Source organism: Cynocephalus volans, chromosome 2 (genome assembly GCF_027409185.1).
Source record: "Cynocephalus volans isolate mCynVol1 chromosome 2, mCynVol1.pri, whole genome shotgun sequence".
In the NCBI taxonomy this organism is placed as follows: Eukaryota; Metazoa; Chordata; class Mammalia; order Dermoptera; family Cynocephalidae; genus Cynocephalus; species Cynocephalus volans.
In genome coordinates this window covers 66,959,968-66,980,100 of record NC_084461.1, presented here as the reverse complement: position 1 = coordinate 66,980,100, position 20,133 = coordinate 66,959,968, and the positions used below count along the sequence as shown (strand labels likewise).

General features: G+C 34.7%; 1 protein-coding gene across 1 annotated transcript in view; it reads right to left on the bottom strand.

Moving 5' to 3' along the window:
* Positions 1-20,133, bottom strand: part of JMY (junction mediating and regulatory protein, p53 cofactor) — a 100,310-nt gene that overhangs the window by 54,431 nt on the left and 25,746 nt on the right. Inside the window, exon 2 of the mRNA XM_063085615.1 lies at positions 7,641-7,814. Within this exon, the coding sequence (XP_062941685.1) occupies positions 7,641-7,814 (174 nt within the window). The remainder of the gene's footprint in view (positions 1-7,640; positions 7,815-20,133) is intronic.

Genomic DNA, 20,133 nt, shown 5'->3' with positions numbered 1-20,133 from the left:
TGATTTTGTGGGGGAACAGAAAAAGAAGGGTGGACCTAGGAGGGAATATGGGCTTATACATGAGCCTTTCGCTTTTGTTTTTTTGTCATATCTTAATGGGAGATCATAGAGAGTGCGAGTGGTGTTAAGAAGTACCTAGCAGAGAGAATCTACAGATGCAAGAGAGTAGGGAACTTTGTGAGAAGAAAACACTTTCAAAGAATAATACCAAAGATGTTCACACTGCAATGTTGTTTGAAATACATGAAAAAATAGATCCCAGATATCTAATAATATAGTTATATATGATACACCCATAAAATACAATTGTATGCAATAATGCTTATGAAGAGTTTTTAATAACATAGGAAAATAATTATGTTATAAAACTAGGTGAAGACAGGTCAAAATCACAGAAATATCCCAGCTCTGAATTCTTGCAGAAAAATTTTAAAAAATCATAGACATGATTTCAATTACATAAAAGATATACAGAAAAAAAGTCAAAGTACGAGTATGTAAAATATATTATTATTGTCATCTTTTGGTGGTAAGTTATGTATTTTTTGTTTGTTTGTTTAAAAACTTTACTTTCTAAGTTTTTTCACTGAATATTTATTGCTTTCATAATCATAAACAAAAAAAAAATGCTTTTATCTCATCTTGGGTTCAACAAGCCATACCAACTAGACAGGCTAAAAGCACATTATCCCAGAGGTTTCCTGTTTCTATTCAAGCAAACAATGAACTCATGTTTTCATATATGAGCCCCAGAAAAAGGCAAAATTATGGGAGTTACCTCTTTTCCAGTGTGCAAGAGAGGAAAAGGAAGTGAAGATTCAATCAGAACCTAAATGTCTCCCTTAATAGCTGGGAAACATAATTATGTGAGCTCCCTTTCTGGAACTATAAAAACAGTACCAAACAAAAAAAAGAAAAAAGAAAAAATTAAGCCAGTAGTGACAGCTTGGGTTCTTGATACCTTTCTCCCTACTCATTTGGACTGGTTCTTTTCTTTGTTTAATTCTCAGAAAGTATTTACTGTACCTCTAACCTCATACTGCAGGAGTATAACTTAAATATGCAGTGAGTGGGGTTTTTTTTTTTTTCTCTCTCTCTTCCTTTTAGACTTTCTTACGGCTAATATCTGGAAATCATTTCAATCACACAATTTGAATAAAGGTACTAGGTGCTTCCCGGGGTTTAAATATGAGTTAGACACATATTCTCCTCCCAAGAAATGTAAAATCTAATTGGAGGGTGGGGGTTGGGCAGAGGTACCTGTGATGTAGGAATCTGTCTTGAAATAAGAAGACATGGCTGTGTTACTTATTAACTTCAATTATCTATTAAAAAGGATTGTGTATTACACGTCTGCTCAGTACCAGTACTGTATTAGGTACCAGGAATAGCAAGATATTCAGCCTAATGAACGATACTGATACAAAAAAAATGAGACATGAAAAAATGTCATGACAGAGCATGTTTAAGAAACCAGGGGAAGCACCAGGTGTACAGGTTGGAGTACAAAGTATGGGCAGACTTTCTAAAGGGAATAATGAGTAAGTGGACTCTTAGAGAACAAGCAAAATTTAAGTCAATACTGATGTGTCTCTGAGTAAAAGGAATAAAGGTATTTTAAGACCTTTGAGAAAAATAAAAGGTACTTGGGAAAGAACATATTTAGTTGTTTAACTCAGGACAGACTTCGTTGAGGTTCGTGGTTGCAGATGGCTTTGAAGGAGGGGTGGGATTTTGACAGGTAAATATGAAGTATACAGGGAGACAGAACTGCAGAAAAGGCATGCAAAAGGCAAGGACCAATCTGAGCAAAAGCCTAGCAGCTGGAACTTTCCGTGGGTGCTAAGGGATAGAGAACAGTCCTGCACAGATGGAACTCAGGTGAAACAGAGACAAGTAATGAAAGATAAGACTAGAAAGGTAGGTTGTGATCACTAGGAGGTGGTCTTTAAGTATCAGGCTAATGAGTAGTACTTAACTTGACAGGCAACAGGAAACCACTGTGGGATTTGAAGCAGTAAGTAGCATATTTAGACTTCATCTTAGATTTAAGGATTCTACAGGACTCATTTGCTATAACAAAATCATCAATGTTTGGACTTTCTTTTGTTTTAATTACCTCTGATTTTAAAACACCTAAGGTTGGTGCTGATAACCCCAAGGTCAAAGGTTCAGATCCCATTATAAAAATAAACACATAAGTTAAAAAGCATAAGATTAGTATTTACAAGTATGAGGTAGAAATTTAATAATGCTGCAAAGCAAAACTTTATAACCTCTTACTCAGGACAATATGACAGAAGTATTTTTCAATGACAATGCAAAAGAAAGAAAAATGGAAATGAGAGAACTTGTATTACGGCTTTTTGACATAATTCTTTCACAATTATCTGAAGATAACTTGTACGTTGCTACCTTCATATACTCAAATATACAGAATATGAAATGCTTAGTATGCTTTTCTTTTAAGCTGCCTTTTAACTGACTTCTCAAACTCAGTAGCTATCAAGTCCATCCAATTGTTAAAGAACCATATATCGTTTATTCTACCTAAGACCTTAAGCTAGGTTACTAAGTTTTTCCCCTAACTTTGAAATATTCAAGATGTATGTAAATTCTTATCTATCACTTCTAAGTTCATCCTTTTGCCTTGTGGTACTAGGGTTTGGTGGGGATATGCAAATTACATTTAAATTTTGCCAACAGGAGGAGTTAGAGGAGGGAAAGGAGACTTGCTTCTTCCTATTTGCGTCCCTTGACAATCCTATTTGGTGTTCCTATGAGCATAATCCCAGATTTGCTCCTTCACCACAGCATCAGGAGTTCCTTTCTGAAGAAGCAACAGAATCCAGTTTATAGTTTTTTCAACCCTACCCTCCTAGTATATACCCTCTCCCATTCCCCAGACAAACCAACCACACACATCCCCAGCCTCCCAAGTGCCCTATCCCCAGAGATCTTGGTCTCTCCATGAAGGGTACTAGGTGAGCAACATCCTCTTCTTCAGAGCTCTGCTCCATGGGGCTCCTCCTCTACACTTAAGTTTTAACAATTCCAGCCCCTTCACTTTGTTCCCCCAAATCTAGAAGTGGTAGCTATTTTTGCAATTGCTTCCTCTGAGATACCTTAGAGTTACTTTCTCTACTTATCTTTTTCTTTTTTTTTTTGGTAGCTGGCCAGTACAGGTATCAACCCCTGGACCTTGGTATTATAAGCACCATGCTCTAACCAACTGTCCTGACTTCTTAATTATCTGGTTAATAGCTTTATATCTAGTTAACAATTCTTTATATTAAATTCCCTCTGTTGAAATAGTTTGATTTTCTGATCAGACCCTGACAGACACAACTACAGAACATAAATTCAATAAACTGAAGAATATTCAAAATTCAATAATCTTTACTCAGAACATTAAGACAGAAATGGTTTTCATCTGCATGGTTACACACTGTACCTTTTATCAACAACAACAAAAAAAGTACAAAAACTTGCATTACGGATTTTTTGAAGAGGGAAAGAAAAAAAAGAATTCAGTGGCAATTATTTGAAAATAACTTGTACTTTGCTGTTAATATTAACTAATTAATATCTTTACCTTCATTATACATGTATATTCACAAATATATAGTCTGTATGCTGTCATGCTCTCTATACTTTTCTAATGCTGTTTTTTAACTGACTTTTGAAACTCAGTAGCCAACTGTAATGTAGCAGCCAATTGTTAAGAAACCTGTTTAACAGCTTACAGTATCTAAGACATTAAGCAAGGATAGTAAGTTCTTTTCCTAACTTGGCAAATTTGGAGATGTACAGCATTGGTCAGCTGAATCATGTGCCAAAAGACAATGACACCTCTGTTTTAATTTCAGGGCTAAAAAGAAACTGCCCGTTTTTAACAAAGAAAAAAGTGTGTGTCAGTTTAGGTAGCTAGCATAGTGAAACCAGTTTATAAATACAAAATGCCTGGCATGGAATTATTTACTGGGTTTTACATAAGAAGCTTATTATGTTATTCCTGTCTGTTGGGATGGTAGGACGAAAATCCAAATTAGATTCTTTAGTGAATCAAATATCAGTGGAATTTGTGGATATATTGAGGTAGTAGTGCCCATAATGCAAATTTTCCAGCCCCTGGAGTTACCTGAAGATGATTTAACAGAATGACATGATTAGGTGTGGCCGCATCTATTCATGCATTTTTATACTCAAAGCAAATATTGAGAGCTTCTTATATTCCAGGCAAGCGTGTAAAATAATGTTTGGGTTTTTAAGTAAGAGAAATACAAAGGCAAAGAAACCAAAGACAAATATAACTCAAGTAAGAGATAAGTATCTTATTACATAGTAGTGGCACTACAGAGTTCACAGTGTGCATGCTACAGCATATATAGTGATATACAGTGACACAATGGTGTAAAATTTGCATCCTGCATAAAAGCACCTGACCAAAGTGTTGGAGAGGAAACAAATCTAGGCTTTTCTTCGCCAAGCCATGTATATTTTTGCATCTTCCTAGAAGGGAACCATTTCTATATGTCTGATGGGAGTAACAGGTGGGTACCTTTTTCTACTCACACAAAGGCACCTATAGACTTGCCTTGGGTGGGGGTAAAAGAGGTATGGAGGAAGAAGCACACATTCAAGATTTAAGTAGGAGACAACTGGCAAAATGAGGTGTCTGGCTACGAGAGGAAAGACTGTGGATGCCTCCCAGTTTCTAGCTTATTCACTTTCAGGAACTAATAAAAACAAACAAGTTGGACATTTGGAGTTGGGGCTCCTGAAAAGAACAATAAGTTTAAAGTCCTCATAGTTGATTCAGGAAGATGACTGCCAGGTGAACTTACTGACTCTGATCCATTAGGCACTGGGTTTTAAAATCTAAAGAGGATCACCTAGTTTAAGTCTCATTTTAGAGACAAGAAAACTGGATCCCAGAGAAACTGTTACTTTAAGTTCAGTGTGCTAAATCTCTTCACTGTTTCAAGTCCTATTTTACTAGGCTAAGGTTCTCAAACTAGTGTGTATCATAATCACCTAGAAGGCTTGCTAAAACAGACTGCTGAGCCCCATTTCTAGAGTTTCAGTAGAGTTCTGAGGTGAGACCCAACAATGTGTATTTCTAACAGGGTTCCAAGTGATAATGATGAAAATAATATACCACTAGAATAAATTTAAATATTAATGATTCCACAACTGATATATACATTCAACTACTTCACAAATCACAACAATGGCACTACTTTCAGGATGAAACATGTTTCTTACTCTATTTTAGGCACTAATTCTGTACCTTGATAACATAAAAACTACTAAATAGATCTTATTAAATTAAAATTCAAAAGACTAATTTGAAAGTTTGTGCCAGAAGAATATTTTGTTGATAGAGCTAGCCTTACTTAGTGAAAAATACATTCCAAAACTCAGAAACAAAGGCTGCAATTATAAGCTACTTTGCTACAAATAATCTTCATAAGAACTAAAATATTTCTAAGGCAAACATCCACAAGTAACACTATACAAAATAAGTAATAGTTTTTAGTACTTATATAACAAATTCTTGGAGCTGGTTGGTTAGCTCTGTTGGTTAGAGCCTGGTGCTAACAACACCACGGTCCAGGGTTCAATATGGACCAAAAAAAAAAAAAAAATTCTTTGGAATCAGAGATACCCGAATTTGAGTACTGTATCTGCTCCACCACTTATAGCTGTGAATAAGAAAACTATAAAATTTATGTTCTTATCTATGAAGTAAACACTAAGAGTATCTAACTTACAGGGGTTGTTTTGAGAATTAAAGGAGTTAAATCATGTAACAGCACCACTGAACTGACACAACCATCTGACACTCTATGAGCTTACTAACTAAATCTAGTTGTTTAGTAACAAATAATTGTAACTTAAAAGTTTACAAAAGGGCCATGAATAGGGCCAGCCCGTGGCTCACTTGGGAGAGTGTGGTGCTGATAACACCAAGGCCGCGGGTTCGGATCCCTATATAGGGATGGCCAGTGAGCTCACTCGGGAGAGCATGGTGCTGACAACACCAAGTCAAGGGGTAAGATCCCCTCACCAGTCATCTTTTTCTGTTTAAAAAAAAAAAAAGGGCCACGAATAAAAGAGTCATCATGGCTGATGAGGCATTTGAGTGGCAATGTCTTAGAAAAATAAATGCAGTAAAATACCATTAAAAAAAAATATGTTGTTTGTTCCTCTGACCTATATTCTGCTTCCCAGGAAAAATGGAGCAATAAGCCCTGCTAGTAGGTGATAGAGCCTGACAAGTAGTTTCAATCAATTTGCTAATGTTAATACCTAATATTAATCATGATATAACTGATGTAAAAGTAAGAATGCATACAGATTCTGGATAGTCAATGATGAACTCTAGAGATTATGTCTACTAAACCCTGCTGCATTCTAGAAGTAGGTGGGATGTCTATGCAACCAGTTCACTACTGGCCTTCCAGTCAAGTTCTCAACAGACAAACATCTATAGTTAATTTTTTGAAAACTGAGGAAATTCCAGTGTCTAAAAATTCTTACTTAGTTACAACTTATCACTTTAACCAAAATGCCAAGTTTAAGATAAAAATGACAACCCAACATCTTTCAAAAGTATTAATAAAGGATTTTGTGCCAATCATGTGATTGTGCTGTTCTCCATCCCACTCATCAGTAAAGGGAAAAAAAGACACACAGACATGCTCTACCATCTCATACTTCTTCAAATATACTACTCATCTCTGACCCTATGCATAAAGTTCCAAATAATGGCTAATTTTGTCAAATATACAATCTTATATAATGATGTTCCAACTTAACCCATTATGCAAAAACACATTTTTAATGTCCTAATTCAAGAATATTTTAATGTGAATTGCATACAGTAACATTGATTCGAGGTCAGCTATAAAAACAAACCCTTAATTCTTGCCTCAAATAATGTAATGCATACTTCTTAATACATAAAAACTAAACATCATGAATTTAAAGCTCTACCATTAAATCCTTGTAACTTTTGTAACAAGTTCCTCCCAAAAGAAATGTTCCCAAAACTTCTGGTAAAAAATGTCTAGGACTACACAGTACCCAAAATGTTAAGAGGGAGACAGGAGTAGAGAAGGAAAGGAAATACAAGAAAAGTGGGGAGATGGGGATCTTCCAGTATATTTACCACTTTGTACCAGATAGAACATATTACTTTTTCCATGCTTTTCCCAACCCTGGCTACTAAGCAGAATCACCTTTTAAGATGCTTTAAAATGAGATGCTCAGGAGGCTGGCCCATGGCTCACTCGGGAGAGTGTGGTGCTGATAACACCAAGGCCACAGGTTCGGATCCCATATAGGGGATGGCTGGTTAGCTCACTGGGTGAGCGTGGTGCTGACAACACCAAGTCAAGGGTTAAGATCCCCTTTTAAAGTCATCTTTAAAAAAAATAAATAAATAAAAATAAAATAAAATGAGATGCTCAGGCTGTAACCCAAATCTACCAAGTTAGCATTTGGGGGGAGAAGGAACCAAGTATCTCCATTTTTTAAATAAAACTCCTCCAGTAATTAAGACGCATGGCCAGCCAGGCTGAGAACTATGAAATAGGTAGCCTACTATTTAGGCTTAAAAAAAAAAAAAATACCTTGATCTGCTGTCTTCGTAGCATGGCAAGTTCTCTCATGTCTCTAAATGGCTGTAGTAAATACTGATAGAGTTCAGTTGTGGCTTCTGCAAGGCTGCTGTAGGCTTCATCCTCCATCTGATACAAGTCCAGAAGCTCCACCATGCTCTCTGTATTTTTGTGCTTATCCAACAGCTATGGAAAAAGAAAGTTTCACTATTAAGAAAACTGGTTATAACTGATTATAAAACTATAAATATTTGCTTTTAACTCCCTCCCAATCATATTGGAACCCGAAAACAGAGAAACAAGAGAGAACTAAAAGCACTGATTGCTGTTCATCACTCATCTCCATGCCTCGGTGTCTCACTACTTAAGACCACTGCCTGAATCATTCTTTTGGGGCTCCATACTACCTGCCTAGCCTTAACCCTTTAAATTTTTTTTCTCCCATCTAGAAGTGTTCTAATTTATATAAACATGCAAACAACAACAAAAAAAACACTTCGCTGCTAATTTATGAAGTAATTTACAAACTCTTACCAATATTATTTTACTAATTTCCTCATATCTTCCTGCCACTCCTTTCCTTGTCCCACTTTGGGACATTACCTCAATAACTTTCTTCAATTCACGTCTACCACCACCTTCAAAATCAAGGTAGGAGGCTGGCCAGTTAGCTCAGTTGGTTAGAGCATGGTGTTATAACACGAAGGTCAAAGGTTTGGATCCCTGTACCAGCTAAGTCTCCAGGGAAACCCAAAGAAAACAAAGGTTAAAAAAAAAAAAAAAAAAGGACACCAGAGGAAATTTTAACCTGACACCTATAGTTATACTCAGCCTAACTCCCAGGCAGATAATCATAAAACCTCACACTAAAAGCTTATTTACCTCAGTTCCTTTACCCAGTATATCATGTTCAGCTTTCAATAAAAAATTAGAAGGCAGGGGCTGGCCAGTTAGCTCAGTTAGTTAGAGCACAGTGTTGTAACACCAATGTCAAGAGTTCAGATTCCTGTACCGACCAGCCACCAAAAAAAAAAAAAAAAAAAATTAAAAAACATACTAAAAGATAAAACACAGTTTGAAGACACAAAGAAGCATCAGAACCAGATTCCGATATAGCAGAGGGCTGGCCTCAGCTGGTCAGAGTGCAGCCTGTAACACCAAGGTTAAGGATTCAGTTCCCGGTACTGGGCAGCCATGCAAAAAAACAAACAAACAAACAAAAATCATATATAGCAGAGATATTTGCATTATCAGACCAGGAACTTAAAACAACTATGATTAATATGCTAAGGGCTGTAAGGGAAAAAGTTAGACAATATGCAAGAATACATAGTAATAGAAGTAGAGAGTGGGAAAGGAAATGAAAGAAATGGAAAATCTAAAAATCAAAAGGAAATGCTAGAAATCAAAAACAGTAACAAAAATGAAAGATGTTCTGACACGCTTATCATTACATTGGACACACCAATGCAAAAAAAAAAAAAAAAAAAAAAATCACTGAGTTTGAAGAAATGTCAACTGAAACTTCCAAAACTGAAATGCAAAAAGACTAAACAGAATATCCAAGAAGTGTGGGACAATTACAAAAGGTATAACATATATGTAATGGTAATATCAAAAGGGAGAAAGGAAACAGAACAAATATTTGAAGCAATAATGACTCAGAATTTCCCAAATTAAAGATATACCACAAACCACAAATTGGGGAAGCTCAGGACACCAAGCAGGATAAGTACCAAAAACTACACTAAGCACATCAGATTCCAGTTGCAGAAGTCAGGCAAAATCTTGAAAGACACCAGAGGGGAGGGGAAAAAAAACAAACAAACCCACTTTACCTATCAGAAGAACAAGGATAAGAACCACATTGAACTTTTCCTCAGAAACTAGGCAAGCAAGGAGAATGGAGTGAAATATTTAAAGTGTTCAAAGGAAAACAACCCACCAACTTAGAATTCTTTATCTAGCAATATTATCTTCAAAAGTAAAGAAGGAATAATTTTCTAAAACAAATGTAAACTGAGGAGATTTGTTGCCAGTAGACCTGGCCTGCAAAAAATGTTTAAAAAATTGTCAGAAAGAAGGAAAATAATATAGGCCAGAAACAAGGAGCATTAGAAAAGGAATCATTTACCAATAATAATAATAATGATTATAATAATAATAATGATAATAATAATAATAATAAAATAAATAAAAAGAAAACTAAAAAAATAAATTTTTTTAAAGAAAAAGAAAATAAACAAACAAACAAACAAATAAATAAATAGAAAAGGAATCATTTGGGAAGTGCAACTTAAAACGATGATGAGATATCAACTTGCAATTGTGAGAATGGCTTTTATTGAAAACACAAAAGATAACAAATGTTGGCAAAGATGTGGAAAAAAGGGAACCCTTGTACACTGTTGGTGGGAATGTAAATTAGTACAGTCATAATGGAAAACAGTATGGAGGTTCCTTAAAAAACTAAAAATAGAATTACCATATGATCTAGCAATCCCACATACCAAAAAGATTTGAAATCAGTTTGTAAAGAGATGTATGCACTCCCATGTTCATTGTAGCGCTATTCAAAATAGCCAAGTTATGGAACACTGACAGATGAATGGATAAAGAAAATGTGGTTACACAACAGAATACTATTCAGCCTTAAAAAAGAAAAAAATTCTGTCATTTTCAGCAACACAGATGAAACTGGAGAACTGAAATAAGTCAGGGGAAAAAAACAAAGACTACATGTTGTAATCTATATGTGGAATCTAAAACAATCAAACTTAATAGAAGCTGAGAGGAGAAAGGTGCTTACAGAGTCTGGGAGTGGGGGAAATACAAAGAAGATGGTCAAAGGGCGTAAAATCTCAGGAGGAATATGTTTTTCTCTTTTTCTGAGTTCTATTACACAGCAGAGTGAATACAGTTAATAACAGTACTGTGCATTTCAAAATTGCTAACACACACACACACACACAAATAATAAATAAATAAAATTATTAACAGTACATTTCAAATGTTCTCACTACAAAAAATGTTAAGTATCTGAGGTGATGAATATGTTAACTAGCTTGACTTTATTCCGTATTGTATTAGTGAATTATAACATTACTTTGTACCCCATAAACTAATGCAATTATAATTATCAATTTGTAATAAAGGTAAAATCACTTTTCTTACTATTCATAATTAATCTAACAGATAACAGTTTGTTCAAAATAGTAGCCACAATATACTCAGTGATTACTGCTTATGGATAAGTAAAATGAATAATAGCAATGTCAAAAGGGACAGAATATAAATACCCTGTTAAAAGGTACTTGCACTACCTCTGAGGTGGTACAGCATTATTTGAAAGAAGATGGATTAACTGTAATTGTATACTGCTAATGCAAGTGGAACCACAAAAAAGCAACAACAAAAAAAGTATAATTGATATGCTAATTGAGAAAAAAATATAGAATAGTATAAAATGATAAAATGCTCAATTACCCAGAAAAGTGGGTGGGGAGAACCAGAGCAAGGAACAGAAACAGTAACAATTATGGTAGATACTAATCCAAGTGTATCAATAATCACTTTAAATATCAGTGGTCAAAACATACCAATTTAAAAAAACAAGACCCAACTATGTATTGTCTACAAGAAACCTGCTTTAACTATAAAGACACATACAGACTAAAAGTAAATTGGTGTGGGTAGGGTAGGGATTAGGGAGATGTTGATCAAATAACACAAAATTTCAGTTAGCCAGGAGGAATAAGTTCAAAAGATCTGTTCTACAAAATGGTGATAAGAGTTAATAACAATGTACTGTATACTTGAAAATTACGGGGAATACATTTAAAGTGTTCTTGTCACAAAAAAATAAGTATTTTAGTTAATGGATATACTAATTAGCTTGATTTAGTCATTCCACAATGTATAAATATATCAAAACATCATATTGTACACCATTTAAATATATACAATTTTTATTTGTCAATTTTTGAAAAAAAAAAAGTAAACGGATGGAGAAAGACATACCATGCTAACACTAATCAGAAAAGCAGGAGTAGCTATATTAATTTCAGAGCAAGAAAAGTTACCAAGGATAAAGAGAGGCAATACATAATGATAAAGCAGTCAATTCTCCAGAAGACATAAGATTCCTTAACATGTATGCACCTAAGAACAGAGTGTCAAATATGTGAGGTAAAAACTGATAGAACTACAAGGAGAAAAAAAATGAATTTATAGTGGGAGACTTTGGGACCCCTCTGTTGGAAATGGACAGATCCAGCAGGCAGAAAATCAATAAGGACAAAGTCGAACTTAACACTACTACTATCAATCAATTGGATATAACTGACATCTACAGACTGCTTCATCCAACAGCAAAATACACATTCTTTTCATGCTCACACGGAACAATCGACAAGATAGGCCACATTCTAGGTCATAAAACACACCTTAACAAATTTAGAAGAAGAGAAATCACACCAAATATGTTCTCAGACTACCACAAAATTAAACTAAAAATAATTAACAGAAAGATTCCTGGAAATGCCCCAAATACTTGGAGATTAAACAGCACACTTCTAAATAATGTGGGTAAAAGAAAAAGTGAAAAGAGAAGTAAATACTTTGAACTAAATAAAAATAAACAACTTATCAAAATTTGGGGGATTCAGTAAAGCAGTGCTTAGAGAGAAATTTATAGCATTGGATGTATATATTAGAAAAGATGGTTTAAAATCAATAATCTAAACTTCCACTTCAGGAACTAGAAAAAGAACGAATTAAATCCAAAGTAAGCAGAAAAAGAAAAAAAAAAAAGAAAGAAAGAAACAAAAAATAAAGCACAAATCAATGAAATTGAAAAAGGGAAAGCAATAGAGAAAAATCAATTAAACAAAAAAGCTGATTCTTTGAAAGATTAATAAAATAGATAAACCTCTAGCAAAATTAACAAGAGAAGACACAAATTACTAATATCAGAAATAAAAGAGGGACCATCGCTTTAATCCCATGGACATTAAAAGGATAATAAATATTATGAACAACTCTATGCCCACAAACTTGACAATCTAGGTAAAACGGACAAATTCCTTTAGAGATGCAGTCTAACAAAACTCGCACAAGGTGAAGCTGATAATCTGAACAGACTTGTATCTATTCAAAAAATTGAATTAATAACCTTCCAAAATAGAAAGCATCATTCCCAGATGGGTTTACTCATGAATTCTATCAAATATTTAAAGAAGAAATAGTACCAATTCTCTACAATCTCTGCCAGAAAATAAAAGCAGAGGAAATACTTCCTAACTCATTCTATGAGGCCAGCATTAGCCTAATACCAAAAGCAGACAAAGACATTAAAAGGAAAATACAGACCAACATCTCCCATGAACATAGATACAAAAATTCTCAACAAAATATTACCATATTAAATCCAACAATATATAAAAAGGGTTAGTCCACAAATGAATGTAGTTTATTCTAGGTATGCAAGGCTGGCTCAACATTGAGAATCAATTAATGTAATCCATCACATCCACAGGCTAAAAAGCCACATGATCATATCAAGAGATGCACAAAAAAGCATTTCACAAAATCCAACACCCATTATGATTTAAAACAAAACAAATCTCTCAACAAACTAGAAATAAAAGAGAACTTTCTTCAACTTGATAAAGAACATCTACAAAAAACCTAGAAGCTAACATCATATTTAATGGTGAGAAACTAGACGCCTTCCCACAAAGATGAGGCACAAGGAAAGGATGTCTCCTCCTACCACAACTATTTAACATCTTACTGGAAGTCCTACCTAATGCAATAACAAGGAAAGGAAAACAAAAAGCACACAGATCATGAAGACATAAAATTGTCTTGGTTTGCAAATTACATATTTTTCTGTATAAAAATCCAAAATAATTGACCAAAAAATCCAAATGCCCTTTGTTAGCACACAAAAAAATGAAATACTAGTTATAAATATAACAATACATGTCCAAATATATGAGGAAAACTACAAAACTCCTATGAAAGAAATGAAAGAAGATCTAAATAAATGCAGAGATGTTCCATGTATATGGATAGACTCAATATTGTCAAGATGTCAGTTCTTCCCAACTTGGTCTAAAGATTCATCACTATCCCAATCAAACTCTTAGTAAGCTGTTTTGTGGATATCAACAAACTGATTTTAAAGTTTTTGGAGAGGCAAAAGACCCAGAATAGTCAATACAATATTGAACAACAATGTTGGAGGACTGAAATTACCAAACTTCCTCAGTTACTATGAAGCTACAGTAATTAGGACAGTGTGGTACTGGCAAAATAGACAAATTGACCAATGGAACAGAATAGAGTCCAAAAATAAACACACACATATACAGTCAACTAACCTTTGACAAAGGAGAAAAGGCACTTACTACAATGGAAAAGAAATCTGTTAAACAGTGCTGGAACAAATGGACATCCACATGCAAAAAAAAAAAAAAAAAATCTAGACACAGACCTTATACCCTCACAAAAATTAACGCAAAATGTTTCATAGACCTAAATTTAAAAGGCAAAATTCTAAAACTCCTAGAAGATAACATAAGAGAAAAATCTAATAATCTGGGGTTTGGCAATGATTTTTTAGATATGACTCCAAAAGCACAATCCATGAAAGAAAAAAATTGGCGAGCTGAACTTCATTTAAATCAAAACTTCTGCTCTGTAAAAGACACAGTTAAAAGAATGAAAAGACAGGCCACAGACTGGAAGAAAACACTTACAAAAAAACCATATCTGATAATGGACTATCCAAAATATACAAAGAACTCTGAAAACTCAATAATAAGAAAACCCAATTATCAAATTGGCTAAAGATCTGAACAGACACCTCACCAAAGAAGATGTATAGTTGACAAATAAGCATATGAAACAATGCTCAACATCATGTCATTAGGGAACTGTAAATTAAAGCAATGAGATACCTATTAGAATCCAAAACCCTAACAACAGCAGATGCTTTAGAGTATGTGGAACAACTGAACTCTCATTCATTGCTGGTTGGAAGGAAGATGATACAGCCACTTTGGAAGACAGTTTGACAGTTTCTTACAAAACTAAACATATCTTACTGTCTAATCCAACAATTATGCTCCTTGCTATTTACCCAAATGAGTTGAAAACCTATATTCACACAAAAACCTGCACACCAATGTTTATAGAAGCTTTATTAATAGTTTCCAAAACTTGGAAGCAACCAAGATTATCTTTCAATAGGTGAATGGATAAGCAAACTGTGGTACATCCATACATTAAAAAATTCAGCAATGAAAAGAAACAAGCTTTTCAAATGAGCATATTAAAAAGATACAGATTAAAAAGATACAGAGAATCCATACATGCATATATAAAGAAGCCAATCCAAAAAGGCTACACTACGATTCCAACTATACGAAGGGCCTTCAAAAAGTTCATGGAAGAATTTGTATTATCTTTCAATTTTATTTTTCCAAAACTATAGCAACAGGAAAAAGATCTATTATCTTTCAATTTTATTTTTCCAAAACTATAGCAACAGTAAAAAGATCATAGGTTGCAGGGCTGGGGAGAGGCAGAGCATTCCAATGAATAGGTAGAGGATTTTTAGAGCATTTAAACTATTCTGTATAATGGAGTGCTCCAATGAACAGGTAGAGCCTAGACTATTTTTAGAGCAGTTAAACTGTTTTGTATAATACTGTGATGGTGAATACAGGACATTATGTATTTGTTAAAACCCAGAGAACTGTACAACACAAAGAGTGAACTCTAAAGTAAACTATGGGACTTTAATTTATAATAATGTGTCAATACTGGTTCATAAACTGTAACAAACGTACCACACCAATCTGAAATGTTAATAATAGGGGAGACTATGGGCAGGAAAGAGGGAATATGTGGAACTCTCTGTACTTTCTACTCAATTTTTCTGTGAACTTAAAACTGATCTTAAAAAGTCTATTAATTTTTTTAAATGATGATACACCTACTTCCAGGTAACGCTCTCCCAACTGAGCTATTCTGGCCACCTGATACAAGCCTACTTAAAGACAAAATTTTATATTTCATTGTATGCGTATTTAAACTATTGTAAAATTTAAAAATCATTCAAAATAAAGCCATATTAACCAATTAGCACTGATTTTCATACCCACGAAGCCTTATTTTTTATAAGCTGATCAGGCCAATGTTTTTCTGCTTTGTTAACAGGTGGTTTTTGGTTGGCTGGTTGGTTTTCTGTCTTTTTAATAGAGGTCAACTAGAGCAAAAAAAGCAATTCAAACATTGGGGATTTCACAAGTGTTGATACATAAATGATTTACATATTTAACTAATCAAGAAAGTACCGTATTTGTTGACTGCCCATTGTGTGTCCAGCACCAAGTGGGGTACTCCTTATTGATTTATTCAACAAATATTTCAGTGATCCTATTATAAAGGAGACACTCTGCCAAACACCTAGAACACAATTATGAACCAAAAGCAAGCTTTCAAGGAACTTACTTACAATTTCATGAGGAAACAGACACTAAACTCCCAAACAAACTTAAAACTGCAAAAGTGAACACCTCTGTGAATGAGACACAGACAGCTAGCAAATAAGTTTGCAGCCATGGACAGAGGCCAGGCCACATAGGATCTTGCTTTATGCTGAAAGCAAAGGGAAGCCATTAACAGTTTTTTGTTTATCCTTCAAAGACTTTTCACTGGTTCCAAGTAAACATCAGGGAATACCTTCCCAAGTAAAAGAATCTTGACCTGTGCTCTGAATGATGAAAAGGCATAAACTAGGCAAAGAGGGATGAGAAGACTGGGTCAGAAAGACAGAATGACAATGCACAAAAGCCCCATGGAGATCATAAATTAAGGTTAGCGAACTGGGGGCGGGGGGAGATACAATAAAAGACAATCCTGGAAACACAGACCACGATGGCACTGTTCTCTAGTAGTGAGAACAAGTTAGAAAAGACACCAGAGTGGATGCAGATAGCTCAGTTAGTTCATAGGCTCCTGCGTCAGTCCGTGAAAGTTGGTAGTAGCTTAGATCAGGGGAGAGAGAAGAGCACAAACTTAAGAAATGCTTTGGAGATAAAATCAACAGGATTTGGTGATGAACCAGATTTTAGGGCAGAGGGAATTAACGATAACTACTAGGTTTCTGACATTCACTGAGACAACAAACACAGGAACAGAAACAGGTTTTTTAGGGACATAGATCACAGATTCAGAGGTGCTACATTCAAACTGCTTTTTAAATATCCAGGAGAAGTAGTCATGTGGGGTTGCAAAATGTCAGAGATAGACCTTATTCTTAAGAAGTCTACAATCTAGGGAAACAAACCAACAGACATAAAACTAAAATAATGATTGTAAAGAACAGTAAATGTTTAGAGTAAAGATGAATCAAGGGCCAGCCCGTGGCTCACTTGGGAGCGTGTGGTGCTAACAGCAAGGCCACGGGTTCGGATCCCTATATAGGGATGGCCGGTAAGCTCACTTGGGAGAGTGTGGTGCTGACAATACCAAGTCAAGGGTTAAGATCCCCTCACCAGTCAACTTCAAAAAAAAAAAAAAAGAAAGAAAGAAAAGATGAATCAGAGTGGGCTAGAGCAATTAGAAAAGTGGCTAGAGCTGGTATTTGAACTAGGGCTTGAAGGATGGAAATGCTAGAGAGGTAAAGAACAACCCAGACTTGAAAAATCACGAATATAAAAGCATCACAGATGAACGATCTGGCTGGGAGACAGGGGGCAAAAGAGTATTGTCATGCTTCCTAAAGTACAGGGTACACACTAGAAAGCAAAGTATCACATTGATTCTATAAATACAGTCAGCACTTTTTAATAAGCACTGAATCTATACATGGAGTAGATACAAAGAATGATGCATGTAGTCAATCTTCCCTGTTTAATCTTTAGTTCACAGAGTTCAACTTAACTAAGTGAACATATCAAAGTGAAAGTTATTTAGTACCTTGCCATTCAAAGAATGGTTAGGAGCAGCAACCCCAGCATTGCCTAGGAAGTTGGTAGAAATACAGAACCTCAGGGCCAGGAATTCATCTGCAGTATATGGGCCATTCAACTGAAGTTAGATGCCTTTAAGGCAGTAACTATTAAAACTGTCAAATTAACTCGTTTCTTTCTGATGATGTGATTACTTGTTTTTTGTTTTTAAATTATAATTTAGCCTTTTACTTCTATCAAGAAATATTAAACTGATAACAAAGATATTCTGGTACTTCTTACAGAATCCTGCCTCTTAATTTAAAAACCGGCAATTCAGAATCCAAGGGAATAAAGTGAAAAACTGCAATAAAAATAGAATTCAGTAAGCTGTTATAATTTATATCCAGAAATCAATCTATAAACTTGACTTGGTAAAATAAAACCCTCTTGGTCTTTTTATGGTACAAGGAAAAGGCCAATTTTAAAGTTCAAATGGAAAAATAAGATGACAAAATCACCAAAAAAAATTACCCAGAAGAGCAATTGTGGAAAGGGACAATGGCCTTAGCAGCTATCATATCTCATATAAGCTTTAGGTACAATGAAGTAGCTAAAACTTATTACATGAAAACTTATTACATGATAAACATGAATCAGTCAAAAAACTATGATAACTGTCGTTCTGTCAGGAAAAAAAATTGGATCCCCACCCTAGTCCTTACACCAAAATAAATTCCAGCTGGATCTGTAATTTAAATGTAAATAAAATCATAGTAGTAGGAGAAGACACTAGGTAGGTTTTCATTTTTTATTTTTACTTATTTATTTTACTTTAAATAATCTCACCATGGAGGACTTTCTAAACACTACTCAAAATCCAGAAACTATATAAAAAAAAAAAAGATTAATAAATTTTACTACAATAATTTAAAACTGGCTACACAACCATAAAAAATAAGATCAAGAAAAAAATGACAATGGGAAAAATACTTGTAACACATATGATCATTTCCTTAAGCAAATTACAAAATAAAAAATAGGTAAATAAAAAGAGTTCACAGAAATTACTGAATAAATAAGAGAAATGACTACTCACTCATAAGAAAAATGAAAAATAACAAACTAAAATTTCTCACTGACAAGATCAAAAAGTTTTTGAAAATATGTAGAGTGTTGAAGAGGATATAGAAACAAAAGGCAACATCCTTTTGTCTTAGGGAGTATAAACTGGTATAACCTCTGCAGAAGCAATTGTAATAAGATGCACATTTCCCTTTGACCCAGCAATTCCTCTTACAGAAATTTATCCTACACACATAATTGCACATGTAAGCAAAGACACACTAATTATATTTTATTTCTCTCTCTTTTTTTTTTTTAGCAGCTGGCCAGTATGGGATCTGAACCCTTGACTTTGGTGTTATCAGCATCACGCTCTAAACCCAGTGACCTAAACTGGCCGGCCAAAGATATGCTAATTTGGGGGCTGGCCGGCTAGCTCAGTTGGTTAGAGCACAGCCTTATAACCCCAAGGTCATGGGTTTGGTTCCCCATACTGGCCAGCCACCAAAAAAAAAAAAAAAGCTATACTAATTTTACAAGAAACAGCAAAAGATCAGAAAGAAATCTATATATCAAAACAAATCCATTCAATGGAAAGTTACGTAGCCACTAAACAATATACAGCCTGTTAAAAGGAAAAAGAAAACCAAACAAGATGCATAGCAAACAGTATATTACCATTTGAGTTTTTATAAAGTTGTATCTACAGATCTTTGTATTTATGACTTTATCTCAAAGACACACAAGAAGATCTTACCAGTGGTTGCCCCTGAAAAGGGCAAGAGGAATGGGAGAAGAAGGATGAGACTTACATTTCATTTATACTTTACTCAATTTTTTTTGGTGGCTGCCCAGTACAGGAATCCAAACCTTTGACCTGGGTGTTACAACAATGCTCTCTAACCAACTGAGCTTACCGGCCAGCACCAGGTATTCTGGCTTATACATCAAAAAAGGGTAATTAAATTATCCTTCGCTCTAATATCCAAAACTACACACACAACTTTTCCAAAAGATGAGATGAGAAGTCTGAAAATGATACATGCTTCTTTTCCTGTACCCCCCCCCCACCCCCATTACTCAGAATTGGCTAAATCATGTGTGGAATCATCTATTTTAAGCTACAATTAAGAAGTAGGAGAGCTGGCCAGTTAGTTCACTGTTAGAGACGGTGCTGATAACACCAAGGTCAAGGGTCAGATCCCCTACAGGCCAGCCGCAAAAAAAAAAAAAAAAAGTAGGATTATGAAAGTAATAGCAGCTGCTGAGTAAGGATCAAATTCTAATCATAGAGCTCTTCTCAGGTCCCAGAAATCAGTTCTAAAATTGGTGGCAATGGTGCTTACCTACACATGGCTTACTACCTCAAGGCTGTCACACATTAAAAAAAGAATAAACATATGAAGGAAGAATGGGACAAGAAAGCTGAAAAAACTAATGTATAATCACAAACAAAAATGAGTATAATGAACTAT